Source organism: Erinaceus europaeus, chromosome 4 (genome assembly GCF_950295315.1).
Source record: "Erinaceus europaeus chromosome 4, mEriEur2.1, whole genome shotgun sequence".
Classification (NCBI taxonomy): domain Eukaryota; kingdom Metazoa; phylum Chordata; class Mammalia; order Eulipotyphla; family Erinaceidae; genus Erinaceus; species Erinaceus europaeus.
Window position 1 is genome coordinate 65,427,824 of NC_080165.1, and position 12,223 is coordinate 65,440,046.

The 12,223-nt window shown below is 41.6% G+C and overlaps 1 protein-coding gene across 3 annotated transcripts in view; it reads right to left on the minus strand.

The window, feature by feature from the left end:
- The window catches only part of LOC107522877 (trem-like transcript 4 protein), a 33,297-nt gene extending 21,079 nt beyond the window's left edge, over positions 1-12,218 (minus strand). For all 3 annotated transcript variants that reach the window (XM_060189781.1, XM_016191148.2, XM_016191147.2), the window contains exons 1-2: positions 12,059-12,218; positions 9,642-9,995 (exon numbers count right to left, since the gene is read on the minus strand). In XM_060189781.1, coding sequence (XP_060045764.1) covers positions 9,642-9,995; positions 12,059-12,161 — 457 coding nt within the window. In that variant the 5' untranslated portion in view covers positions 12,162-12,218. The remainder of the gene's footprint in view (positions 1-9,641; positions 9,996-12,058) is intronic.
- Between the last annotated feature and the right edge of the window lie 5 nt (positions 12,219-12,223).

The following is a 12,223-nucleotide window of genomic DNA, read 5'->3' on the forward strand; positions in this document are numbered from 1 at the left end:
GCTAGGAGCTGCTACCCAGGGACTGCTTATGGGGGGGGGCGGGAAGGAGGTATGCTTGAAAATTAAAAGGAAGAAAAAAAATTTTTTCCCCTTTTCTCCCTACTCTAATTCTTAACCCAAATTAAGTTATAGTCACCTCCTTGGTGTCACCCCTAGGACCCCTTATTGGCTGGCCTGCTAAAGGCAGAAAATCCTACCGTTTCCAGGATATGTGGTCGGAGCTCAGCCACTAGCAGCTTCTCAGTCCGCCATCTTCCGGGAAACCCCCCCTCCAGACTTTTTTAAAGGATTTCTCAAAAATGAAAACTAGCTCCAAGTCCTTTTGATCCAATGAGAGCTGTACTCAAGAAGTCCTTGGATCTGCCCTCAGGGTCGTGGTGGTCCCCGGAGACTCCCAAAAGAAAGCCCTGAGCTACAGTGCTCCCTCCCGGTCCTCTGCTGGCCGCCCAGCAGCGCTCTGCAACCAGCGGAGGAGCCGCCTTGCCGGGCTGAGGACAATGCCCGGCGCACCTGCCTTGCCTGCCACCACCTGGGAAGTCTGGAGCAGCCTGCCCGCTAGTCCGTGCCACCTTTACTCTAATTCTTAACCCAAATTAAGTTATAGTCACCTCCTTGGTATCACCGCTAGGACCCCTTATTGACTGGCCTACTAAAGGCAGAAAATCCTACCGTTTCCAGAAGATGTGATCAGAGCTCAAGCCACTAGCAGCTTCTCAGTCTGCCATCTTCTGGAAGATCCCTCAGTCTCATTCTTTGGCTACATTTGAGCTGTAACACTGGAGACCTGAAACACGGGTTTTTCCATAACACTAGAAGCATCATAAGGGAAGACAAGGTCAGACTTGATTGAAAAACTTGATTTATTGACAGTCTTTCAAAGCAGGAGGTAGGTTAGGATGGAGCAAGGGTCACAACACAATAATTCAGGATTGGTAGGAAAAAAGATGAAGATTCCAAAGCAGTGTTTCAAGGGATCTTAAAGTGTAAAATATCTCTTGAAGCTTTCCATGGACAAGTTGATGGCTATCCTGGGAAATTTCTATACTGAGCAATCAAATTATTTACATGAGCAAGAAAACTCACAGAAGAATAAAGGAATACTGGGCCAATGGAATAGTTCATTTGGATAGTGTGCTACTTTGCTATGTATGTTACCTATGTTCAAATCCACCCACCCACCCACCCACCCACACACACACACACATTGAAGGAAGATTTGGTGTTATGGTCTCTCTTTATTTCTCACTCCCTGCCTCCCTTTTTCTATATCTACAAAAAAAAATTAATGAAGAATAAAGTAATACTAACCAAGGCAGTGGGATAGCAACATCATGTTAGCATACATACATAGTAAGACATATAGTTATACATGTCAGTATGACAGTCCTGAAATAATTAGCTCCCCAAATAAAATCATTTTTTAAAAAAAGATATGATTTCAGTTCTCAGGATCAAAACATGATGTAGGTATAGATAGTTTCAGTTCACAATATAAACTTTTATTATCTCCACAAAGAATACTGTGGTCAAGGTAACATGATTACAAAGATTACCCAAGACACCCTGATAATCTTGGAGCATTCACTGAACCACATAAATGAGAACCTGAGACACAGCATTCTGGGGATTCCCCAGCTTGGTGATGACACAGGACACTGCAACTTACAACATAAAGAGACCTGACTTTCAGCCATGCTGTGGCAGAAAAATATAAATAAGACTTTTGCCAGGCTCATAGAATAGCTACAGTTCAGAGTTAAGCCAGTGAAAACCCTCAGGCATAAGACTTTTACAAGTACTAAAACTAGCAGTCAGCTTCTAGTCATTCTGAGTATCAAAAGGTCAGACCTCCACATCTGGCAATTGAATAGACAGAAATCTGCCAGGGTGGCTAGCAACATACTCCTTCCCATTTTCCCACGAAACCCAATTTCAGTTGTAGGTGTATAACCAAAGCATTCCTGCTTAGCAGTAGGCAATTAGCTCTCTCTTTGCTAGCATGCCTCTCTCTGTCTCATTGTTGCAGCAGAGTGAGAGGGAACAGGGCAAAGGACACAGAGGTCCCCTCTAAGCTCTGCTGGTGGGGTTCTAGTCTGACTTCTACATAAAAGAATCACAAAAGAGACAGCCATGTTTCTGGAAGATGAGAATTTATTGAGACAATGAAGGAAACAAAAAGAGGGGAAAGTACAAAGCAGGGAGTGTTTCTGATGAGGGTCCTATGGCAGTCTTCAAAGCTTTATAGTGGCTTCCTTGAATGCACAGAACCCTAGTAAGATTTGCTTCAGCCTTTGCTTTCAGGTGCTCACATCTGAATTCATTTGCATTTTATGGCCTCGGCAGTCAGCTAGAGAGGGGGATGTCCTGCAGGATGCAGACACACTCACAGGCCCTTCTGGCTCCTCTTCCTGACTACTTGCAAGGTGCTTTCCCTAAGCAGACCTCTATCATTACCTTTGAAGCAGATGGCTCCTTTTTACTGTCCTCTCTTCTCTTCTTTTGGTGGCTATTTCTTAATTTGTTTATTCCAACAAACTTTCTTTTTTTTTTTCCATTGATTTCATTTCTTAATCAGGGTAGTTTGCCTGATGTAGTATTTTTGGTTGGTATATTTTTTTCTTTCAGCACTTTAGATATATTGTCCAACTTTTTTTTCTTACTTATTTATTTGAATACAGTGAGGTCACACAGTTCTAATGTGACACATATATATATGTATATATAAATAAACAATTATGAAGTTACAAACACATGACACTATGTCTAAATACATATATATTTTTTTACATCTAAATATTTTAACATTTGGTTTCAAAATATAAAGATATTTTTTGTTATTTTTGTTTTATTTACTTATTGGGTGGAAGCAGAGAGAAATCAAGAGGGAAGGGGAAGATAAAGAGAGGAAGAAAGAGAGATACCTGCAGACTTGCTTCACCACTTATGAAGCTTTCCTTCACAGGTGGGGAACAGACTTGAATAAGGTTGGTTTTTTTTAACATTAATCCCCCAATAAGCTTTCTATAACTTTTGCTGAATGTTGCCTTATTTCTTTTGCATCCCCGATGCCTCTTCATCCAAAAGACAACACAAATATATCTTCAAGTTGTATTCTACATACAAGAAAAAAAAAAAACCTCTCCAAAGAGATAAACTTGTGGGACAGAAATAAAAGCCTTGCTTGATTTTCAATGTATAGATAACACGTCACTACTAGTAGAAATAATAAATAACTTCTTTCTGTATTATTAAAGTCTTTGTAACAAAACAGTACATTTTACTAAAGCTCAATGTTCTGCAGTGTCAGCTATGCCTCTAAACATTTATGTGAAGTTTCTCCCAAAAGTAATTTTTTTCTAAGTGAAACCCAAGAGCCTGGCTAGACAATCAGGTAGTTTGCATATCCTTAAGAATAAGGATAAAACTAAGAGAGGTGGGGATTATAGCTGAGTGAGAGGAGATGAAAAATTATTGTTAAGAAATTTTAGTTAGCATCCACTGTTGTTAAGATAGAAACTGGTTTGTATCTACCATTGTCCATTAATGTTAATAAGATTTTAATTTACATCTATTAGTGCTAAGGAAAGAATAATAGTTTTGTATGGGGGGTGGGATTATAGGCCATGTTTGTTCCTCTACATGTTTAAAGTTTCATCACACATAAGCCCAACAAAGAATTGAAGAGAAAGCATGATTTTCAGGAATTTTAAACTTTATTCAGGAAAACTGAGGACATTCATATGTTAGAATTCATATGTAGAGAGAGAACATGAGAGCCACTCAGAGCCTTTATTCACACACTGACAAGCTCACCTAGGCAGAGAGAGAGAGAAGAAGGAGAGAGAGAGAGAGAGAGAGAGAGAGAGAGAGAGAGAGAGAGAGAGAAAGCCACCTCCAGAGGACAAGTTCATAAATATTCAAGTCCTGCCTTCACCTCTTTGCTAAAAACACATCCATACCTGATAACACTCTCATTTCCTATGAAGCAATTTCCTTCCTCCAGGCGCACAGGTGTGCCTGGGGAACAGGTGTTGTGTCGAGGTGCAACAGTGTCTGTGTTTCCCTCTTCCTATCATTTCTGACCTCAACAGTTTGACCTTTAAACCCACAGGTGGCGCAAAGCACAAGGACCGGTGTAAGGATCCTGGTTCGAGCCCCTGGCTCCCCACCTGTAGGGGAGTCACGTCACAGGTGGTGAAGGTCTGCAGGTGTCTGTCTTTCTCTCCCCCCTCTGTCTTCCCCTCCTCTCTCCACTTCTCTCTATCCTATCCAACAACAGCGAAATCAACAACAATAATAACTACAACAATAAAAAACAAGGGCAACAAAAGGGAATAAATAAATAAAAAGAAAGGAACTCTGGTTAATAGCTGTTAACCAAGAAGAGAACTCTAGTCTAATCCTCTTTGCTTATCTGGCAATAAAAAGGGAAACACCCAGCTTTACACAATGGACTTTTTAACACATGACTGACTCTGAAGACATGGAGTATAGCACGTAAGCAGAAGAATTGAGGCTATGTTAACACTAAGATGATACTAATATAAGAAAAAATGATTTAGAATTATTTTTAAAAAAAACACCTCCTCCATTTTCCCACCCAACTTGTGGGGTGAAGAGATGGGGGAGGGGAGAATAATTTGAGAGATATACCTCTCTCTTTCCATTGACCAATGATTTTCTTTTTTCTTTTTTTAAATTTTTTTATATTTATTTATTCCCTTTTGTTGCCCTTGTTTTATTATTGTAGTTATTATTGTTTTCATCATTGTTGGATAGGACAGAGAGAAATGGAGAGAGGAGGGGAATACAGAGGGGGAGAGAAAGATAGACACCTGCAGACCTGCTTCACTGCTTGTGAAGCGACTCCCCTGCAGGTGGGGGGGAGTCGGGGGTGGGGGGAATGGGGATCCTTATTCTGGTACTTGCACTTCGCACCATGTGCGCTTAACCTGCTGAGCTACCCTATTTTCTTTTTTTTATAAAGTTTTACATTTTCTTTTCCTTACCAGTAGTTGTGTATGTTAGTGTGTAGCATAATATTATAAATAAGGCTTTTGTCAGGCTGACAGAGTAAGAATAGTTCAGAGGCAGACCTGTGAAAACCCCCAGGCTTAAGACATTGACAAGGCAAAAACCAAACAGTTTTTATTTATCCACTTAGAATATCAACAGATACATAGGTTCACATCTGACAACTGAATAGCCCCTGACAGCAGGGTGGCTAAGGGGTGTATTCCTCCCCCTATTTTTCCACAGACCTAGTTTTCATGGAAATAGATAGAACCAAGGCATCCCTGCCTAGTAGGCAGGCACTTAGCTAGCTCACACTTTGCTGACAGGCCTCCCTCTGTCTCATCTGTGAGGCAGATGGCTTCTTTTTACTCTTAATGACTACTTCTTAACTTGTTAATTCCAATAAACTGCATAAAACCTTTGTAACTGCCTCCTTCTCTCTCCTTGATCTCCTGTACCTCACCAGCCAGAAGAAGGCAAAATATGTCTTCAGTTATTAATAAAGATTTCTAATTAAATATTTAAATGTCAATATTTAATATTATTAAATATTAATTAAATAGTTTTCTTTTGTTTTGTCTTTTAAACCGAAGTCTAATTCCTTCTCCTTGCACAGAGGAAGGAACCTTCCCAAAGGAGATGCACCTTATCAGTTTCAGTGACCCTTACAAAAGGGAAGTTCCCACTGTCTTCAAAGCTTCTCCCATATTTGCTGCCTCTCAAAACAATGTTAATATGTGATGTATTTTTTAAAGTAACAGTTTTTTAATATTTATTTATTCCCTTTTGTTGTTCTTGTTTTTTTATTGTTGTAGTTATTATTGATGTCATTGTTGTTGGATAGGACAGAGAGAAATGGAGAGAGGAGGGGAAGACAGAGAGGGGGAGAGACTGCAGACTTGTTTCACCACTTGTGAAGCGACTCCCCTGCAGGTGGGGAACTGAGGGCTCGAACCGGTATCCTTACACCAGCCCTTGCGCTTTGCAACACCTGTTATGCTTTTTTTTTTTTTTCAGAGCACTACTCAGCTCTGATTTAGGGTGGTACTGATTTGAACCTGGGAGCTGCAGGCATAATAGTATTTTGCATAATGATTAGGCTGTCTCCATAGCCTCAGGGGCAGATGTAAACAGTGAGGAAGGTTGTGCAAGTGTGGGGACTAGGACTACTTGGGAATTCACTTTCAACTTAGTTTTGCTTTGAATCTAAAAACTTTTCCAAAAAACCCTGAAGTCTACTTTTTGAAATGGCTATAAAAATAATGGATCTTGTCATATGTATCTCCTGACAGCCAGAGAAGTCTCCAGGGGTAAATCAGGACAGTGAAATAGTGCACAGAAATTAATGGCAACTGTTTGTACCAGCCCCCTTTAAGCTACCCGTAAATCCTAAACCTAACCCCCTCTTCCTCCTGGTGTTTGTAAAAGCCCTGGCAGATTTAAAACCAGCTTCTGGTATTTGTAAAAGTCCTGACAGCCTTTAACCTTTTATGACTTCTGCCCATCCCTTAGTCCTTGTATATCTTGTATGCAGAATGTAATTTTTTTTTTGTCAACCTTCCTCTTTGTATAAAACAGAAATCTTACTGAACATTAGGGCCCAGACATGAGTTGATTCTGGTGCCACTAAAATGAAACTCTATTCTTCAGCATTCCAGGTGTTGTGGCCTCTGTTCTGATTCCCATATTTATAACAGCAGCAGGGGAGTGGAGATAAAATTTATCTGAGTTATACTTTGAGTCCCAGTTGCTCTACTTTATGCAAAACTCAATTCCCACCCCTTTGGCTTCTGATAACTTTGCCTGGGTCTCCTTCCAGCTGCAGCCAAATCCTGGCATAATTGCTTTACATTGTGGTCCCAGATGCAGCGGCTGTAAAGAATTCTGATTACACAAAATCACAAGATGATGTAGATTTCCCTTTCTTCCTCCCCAAAGCTCAATTCTTCATTTTTCTGGGCTTATAAAACACATTGCCTTTGATTTCCTATGTAGAATGGGCTTGTAAAACTTTGCTCTCCCATTCTTGATTTGGTCAATTCAAAATAAATATCATTCTCTCTCTCTCTCTCTCTCTCTCTCTCTTCATCCCACCCTCCCTCCTTATCTCCCCAAGCACCACTGCTACTGTATTTGATTTCAGTTTAGTTTCAGGTGCATGTGCCTATACTGGAGACCCTCACACACACACCACCACCACCATCACCACCAAGTAGCATAGCAAGTGCTTCACAGTCCCACTCCCTTCTGGTTTTCTCCGTAAGACAGGCCTGAGGCATAGTTCACAAAAGGAATTTAGAAAGTCTTTTATTTGTCACTGGACAAAGTGAAATGTGATGTGTGTTGTTGTGGAGGAAGCTCACCACCTCAGCTCCCAGAAGTTGGAGTAGAGTCTGCTGCTTCACTGCCTTGAGCTGAATGAGAGAAATGAGCAGAACTGGAAAGCGCTCCTTCCAGGCCAGGCCTAGCCTGAGTTTCCCTCCTGCCCCTAAGGAAAAACTCAGATTGCCACTCAGCAAAAACCTTCACCTCAGCCCTCAAGGTTCCCTAAAGAACTCAATCCTATTCCGGCTGCTATAAACCCTGGGCCTTCTTCCAGAACAAATAGCCCCAGGAAGGGGCCAGGCAGTGGTACTCCTGGTTAAGTGCACTCATTACAGTGGGGAAAGCTTCACAAGTGGTGAAGCAGGCCTACAGGGGTCTCTCTGTCTCTTTCCCTCTCTATTTCCCCATCCTCTCTGTCTTTATCTGTACAATAATAAATAAAGATTAAACAAATAAAAGGCCCCAGGAACAGTAGTGAAGAAAGGGCAGGAGTAGATAGAATAATGGTTAATCAAACAGACTCTCATGCCTGAGGCTCCAAAGTCCCAGGTTCAATCCTCTACACCACCATAAACTAGAGCTGAGCAGTGCTCTGGTTAAAAAAATAAAAAATAAAAAACACAGATGTAAAACAAGGCAGGGGCCAGACTCTGGGGAAACCCCTGGGAGGTAGCGCCTCTAGCCATTGCCTCTGTCCCTGAGTCATCTACACCCCAAGCATGGAGCCATTCACACTCACTTGATGCCTGGTTTTTCCGGAGAAGGGCAAAGAAGACTGAGAACACCAGGCACTTGTTCAGGAGGAACCCACATGTCAGTACAGCAGCGAGCATAGGCAGGCTCATCGGGTCAAAAGCGAACAGTCCTGGGCTGGACCCTCCAGAATCTGGAAAGGTGGGTGTCTGCTGAGTGTTTTGCTTTGAGGCTCTATCTGCACTCTTACTTCCTGGGCATGAGAGCAGCCAAAAAGAAGACACTCGGGTCAGTGAGAGTCTCTTCATTTTCCACCCTAGTATTTATTCTTCATCTACTACTTTCAAAAACTTTGAAAGACCGGATGGCTTTTTTATTGTCCAAACTTGGGCCATTACTGAAACTAAAGACTAAGTACAATCAAATTAGATGGGTCTGTAGGATACAATTGTACCTCATATGGACTAGAAGACAGTGGTACCCTAAGCTCTGTGAGTCTTCCCATGTCTAGTGGAGACACAGCTTTGCTCCATGATGGAGGTTAACAAGGTCAATAAGGGTCAGCAAAATAGCTACCCAAATAATGCACTGCTTTGTCATGCCAACAACCCAAGGTTAATCCCAATACCCACTGAACTGGAGGAATCTTTAGGGCTCTCTTTCTCTCTGTGTCTCTATCTATCTATCTATCTATCTATCTATCTATCTATCTATCTATCTCTCCCTCTCTGCCGCTGAAAAAGTCAGCCCACAGTGAAGCCCAGGTGATAACAAACAAGCCTAGGTTAAATGATTGATATCATTGTCCATATCCAGTTATCTAGTTTTCTGGCAGTTTCTCTGCTACAAAGTAAGAGAGGAATTTTGAAGTCACCTTGTTCAACTTTCTTGTCTCCTTTGTATACATTGTCAGGGAATAAACCAACACCTAGTGCATGAACAAAACCACTGAGCTGCCTCCCTAACTTTTTCATTCTGTATTTTGAGAGAAAGAGAGGGGACTACACCAAAGCATGACTTCATCACTCTACCATATCAGAATTCCCTTGGTGCTGTCGATGTTGCTCCCATACGGTGCTGGGAATCCAACCTGGGGCCTCATATGGCGGGCATGCATTTTGCCTGCTGAGTCATCTCCCAAGGCCTCAACTTCCTTGCCTTAACAGATGAGAAGACTGAAGTTTAGAGAAGTGTTAGGGTGTTTGTTTGTTTGTCTGGTTTTGGTCATCACCAGGCCTTCACTACTCCAGGCTAAATTTTTCATATTGAAAGACAGAGACAGAGAAGGAAAAACACTGCAGTACTGAAGCTTCCTTCAGTGTGTTGGGGGTTGGAGTCAAACCTGGATGGGTGGTGCTCATGGCAAAGCAAATGCACTAATACAAGTGAGGTGTCTTCCTGGCCCAACTGACAACTTTCTTGAAGTCACAAAGTGAGAAAGTGGACACTGGAACAGAAGATCTCCCCAACACTTTTTTTTTCCCAAAGCAGTGCCCATGGCAAATGCCCCCCCCCCCACACACACACACATGCACACAGAGTCCACCTGCCAGCTATGCTTGAACCTCTACAAATTCCCTTCCCCATCTGGGATCCCCTCTCATCACCTGTGCACAGCATTAGCCTGGTCCGGGGAAGCAGGACCACTGGGTCATTGGGGGAGAGGTTGATCACACACTGGTACAGCCCCAAGTCCTGTTTCTGGAGCTCTGTCATTATCACCCTGAAGGAGGCTTCTGTGGGGAAATCCTCAAGCAGGTACCGCCCCATCTGGGCCCGGTTCACATCTGGGTCCCTAGTGGTGGTGTGTACCAGTGTCTGTGGAGGGCCCTGGCTTGTCACCCGCTGCCAGGCCTTGAGACTGGAAGCATAGAGATTCAGGTTGTAGGTGCAGACTACCGTCAGGTTCTCTCCTTCATTCAGGCACTGGGCCACCTCCTCTTTGTCCACAGCTTGGAATTCTAGAAAGAGGAGTCAAAGTGTCTCACTGAACAGGTGTTTCTCTCCCAGCTACCACATTCCTATTCACACCGAGGATACAGGGGTATTAAAAGTTCCACTGAGCATTGAGGATTCATTTCACATTTCTGTAAATTAGTGAGAAATGACTGAGCAATCATATACACTTATCTATAGCTGGGGAGATAGTATAATAATTATGCAAGCAGACTTTCATCCCTGAGGCTACAAGGTTCCAGCCAGATTCATTTCCCTGTACCACCTAAAGCCGGAGCAGAACAGTACTCTCATTAAAATTAATATATGTGCATACATGCAAGCATACATATAAATGTATACATATCAAATGCATACATATAAGTAAGACTTGAAATGATGTCAGGCATGGTTGAAGATTTGAAATCTAAGTGATTGAGTTTAAGGTGACTATTCTTTCTAAATTTTGTAGGCAGTAAAATGTTTATAATAGAAAAATATTTTTAAATGCTTATCTAGTTTTATTTTTTCTCTTTTTTTTTAATTGGGGAATTAATTAATGTTTTACATTCATAAATGCTTATCTAGTTTTAAAAATATATTTATTGTATAAAGACAAAAAGAAATGGAAGAGGAAGACAGAGAAAGAGAAATACCTGCCCCATTTCTTGACAACTCATGAAGCTTTCTCCTGATGGAGGGGATTGAGGGCTTGGCCTGAGTCCCTTGAGCATGATAATATGTACACCACCATCCAATCCCAACGCTTATCTGGTTTTACCACTCTTGTCTTATCCTACGTGTGGTTCTCCAGCTATATTGTTGCCTTCTAGTTCACAGAACTTTATATTAACTCTTGGTGTCTCCAAGATCAGTACAGTGCCACTCCTCTCCACCAATGTTTACTCCATTTTGTCTCAGAGGAGAGTCTGCCTAAGCTCTTGTAGCTGGCACTAATCTCTTTCACCTCTCAACACTCAATGCTATTGATCACTCTGCCCTTAGTTTCATTACATCATTATCATTATCATCATTGCCGTCATTATAAATTTTGTTGGGTAATTTATGCCTTTATTACCAGACCAGCCATCTGGAATTTCTTCATTTGTAAATGAAGAAACAGGATCCAAGAGGTTCAAGGGTTTTCTAGGATCACATATGTAGGAGTGGGAAAGAGATAAATTGACCCCAACTTTGTCTACTTCTAGCATCTTTAAGTATTTCATTTATTTATTTTTTTATTTTAAATAGAGACAGAAATTGAGAGGGAAGGGGGAGGTAGAAAAGGAAGGAGAGGTAGAATATTTCATCTTTTCCCCACATTTGCTCTGAACCTTTTTGGAGTGATTTTCATAGTCTTTGTGTTGCTACAATCTTTGGTTGTTATTTACCTTTTTAATTTAACTTAATTTTATTTTATTTATCATCACCAGGCTTATTGCTGGGATTTGGTGCTTGCACAATGAATCCATCACTCCTGAAGACCATGTTTCCTTTTATTTTTTAATTTTTTTATTTGACAGGGCAGAGAGAAACTGAGAGTACTGGGAGGAGAGAAAGACAGAAAGAGAGATAGGAGGAGAGATGCAGCACTGCTTCACAACTTATGAAAGTTTTCTCTGAAGATGGGAACCCATAGCTTGAACTTAGGTCCTTGTACATGGTAACTTGTATATTCATCTGGGTTTGTCACCACCTGACCCCTGTTCTCTCTTTCTTTCTTTCTTTTTGTACTATTGCCTCTTCTGTCTCAGTACTTGATTTCTTGAAGGGAAGACTTTGCCTTTTTACATATGCTAGGAAATCAGATTCTCAACTTCATATTATATATGTATTATTATCTATATATGGCAGGAAATAGGATTATTTTCTCAACTTCCAGATACCTGAAAGGACTCTCCAGATTCTGTCTGTGTAATCTCTGCTGATCAGGGTCAACTACTAATCTACTTCATTACCTTCCCTTTCCCCTATTCTGTCCCTACCAAACATCCTAGTCCCATCTCAGCCCTTCCTAAAGAAGTGAAAAGAAACTCCTCTTCTAGCCACCTTCTCTGTGCCATCACAGCCCCTCCTTGCCTCTGCTTACCTGAGACCCAGAGTAGCAGCGCCAATAGCCATGGCCACCCCCAGAATCCTATCCCCTTCTTCCTATTCAGCATTCTGGATGGGCTGGGTGCCAGCCATGCCATGTCTTCTTCCAGCTATGGGAGGGTGTGATCTATCTCCCCCAGAAGATGGTGAGTATGCAAAT